General features: G+C 51.9%; 1 protein-coding gene across 1 annotated transcript; it reads right to left on the reverse strand.

The window, feature by feature from the left end:
• Nucleotides 1-1,086: 1,086 nt before the first annotated feature.
• Nucleotides 1,087-1,545, reverse strand: LOC136516180 (uncharacterized). Its single transcript, XM_066509547.1, has one exon. It carries the CDS (start codon nucleotides 1,543-1,545, stop codon nucleotides 1,087-1,089), a length of 459 nt encoding a protein of 152 aa, XP_066365644.1.
• Between the last annotated feature and the right edge of the window lie 404 nt (nucleotides 1,546-1,949).

Genomic DNA, 1,949 nt, shown 5'->3' on the forward strand with positions numbered 1-1,949 from the left:
GTGACTCCCTCTTCTTCCCGCTCTACCACCAGGGCGATGCTGACCACTTGCGTGGTGGCCGCAATGTAGAGTAGGAGCAGTTCCCCGTCGGTCGGGGGAACCTAGATTGACGCCTTCATCAAGAACTACTTGACCTTGTCAAGCGCCTCCTGGGCTTTGGACGTCCACTCAAAATGGTTGGCTTTCTTCAGAAGCTGATAGAGAGGGAGACCTCATTCACCGAGGCACGAGATAAAATGGCTAAGCGTGGTGAGGCACCCTATAACTCGCGTACCCCCTTTATGTTCTGAATCGGGCCCATCCTCTTGATGGCTGAGATCCTCTTCGGGTTGGCTTTGATGCCACGCTTGGAGATGATAAAACCCAGCAGCATACCCCTCGGGACCCCAAAAACACATTTCTCGGGGTTGAGTTTGATGCCGTTTGCTCGGTGTTTTGTGAAGGTCTGCTCTAGGTTGGCTATGACCTGGTCAGCCCGTTTGGACTTGACCACGATGTCATCTACGTTGGCCTCAATGGTTTGCCCAATGAGGTCCCCGAAACACTTGAGCATACAATGCTGATATGCAGCCCTCACATTTTTCAGACTGAATGGCATTGTGATGTAGCAGAACGATCCAAATGGGGTGATGAAAGATGTCGTGAGCTAGTCAGACTCTTTCATCGCGATTTGATGGTACCCAGAGTACTCATTAAGGAAGCAAAGAGTTTTACACCCTGAGGTCAAGTCGACTAGGTCTATGCATGGCAAAGGAAATAGATCCTTTGGACTAGCTTTGCTAAGACCCATGTAGTCAACACACATTCTCCATTTCCCACTCTTTTTTCTTACAAGAATGAGATTGGCTAACCACTCAGGGTGATACACCTCCTTGATGAATCTGGTGGCCAAAAGCTTTGCAATCTCCTCGTCGATGGCCCTGCGTTTTCCTCGTCAAAGCGATGCAGGCACTGCATCACCGGCTTGGAGCCTAGCCTAATTTTCAAGGCGTGCTCGGTGACTTCTCTTGGAATGTCGAGCATGTTCGAGGGTCTCTATGCAAAGATATCTCTATTGGCGTGGAGGAAGTTGACGAGCGTGCTTTCCTATTTGGAGGAAAGCATGGTGCACATTGGCACCACTTTGCCCTCAGAGCTACTAGGGTCTATGAGAACCTCCTTGGTGCCTTCCACGGGCTCGAAAGATCTAGCCACCCGCTTGGGGTCGGGCGCTTCTTCGACGATCTCCTCCCTGATGGCTACGAGCTCTTTGGAGGTGAAAATCACCATGGCGTGTTCGCAGCACTCAACCTCACACTCATAAGCGCACTGGAAGGAGGTGCCAATGGTGATGACCCTGGGCGGACCTGGCATCTTCAACTTTAGATAGCTGTAGTTAGGGATGGACATGAACTTCGTGTAGCATGGACGTCCCAGGATGGCATGGTTGGTCCTGTGGAACCCGACCACCTCCAAGGTAAGGGTCTCCATCCTGTAATTGGTCGAATTCTTGAAGGTGATGGGCAGATCGATTTGCCCGAGTAGCATGGCCTGCTTTCTAGACATGATGTCGTGGAAAGGCACCCCATTTAGCTAGATGCGCGATCGGTCGATCCCCATGGCGTTGAGCATCTCAGTGTACATGATGTTGAGGCCGCTGCCTCCATCCATCAGCACCTTGGTGAGTGTTTCATGTCGATGATTGGGTTGACCACAAGCGGGTATCTTCCTGGCTACAGGACACTTTCTGGGTGGTCGTTCTGATCAAAGGTGATGGTGGACTCCGACCATCGTAGGAAGGAAGGCGTGGCCGGCTCAGCCGTATAGACCTCATGGCATGTAAGCTTCAGGCGGTGCTTGGAGTCATAGGCCGCTAACCCTCCGAAGATCATGAGGTAGCCATTCGGCATCAGAAAGCCACAGTCCTTTCCCTCGGTGTCGTCTGTCGCTGGCTTGGGTTTCTTCCTATG

Source organism: Miscanthus floridulus, chromosome 17 (genome assembly GCF_019320115.1).
Source record: "Miscanthus floridulus cultivar M001 chromosome 17, ASM1932011v1, whole genome shotgun sequence".
Taxonomy (NCBI): Eukaryota; Viridiplantae; Streptophyta; class Magnoliopsida; order Poales; family Poaceae; genus Miscanthus; species Miscanthus floridulus.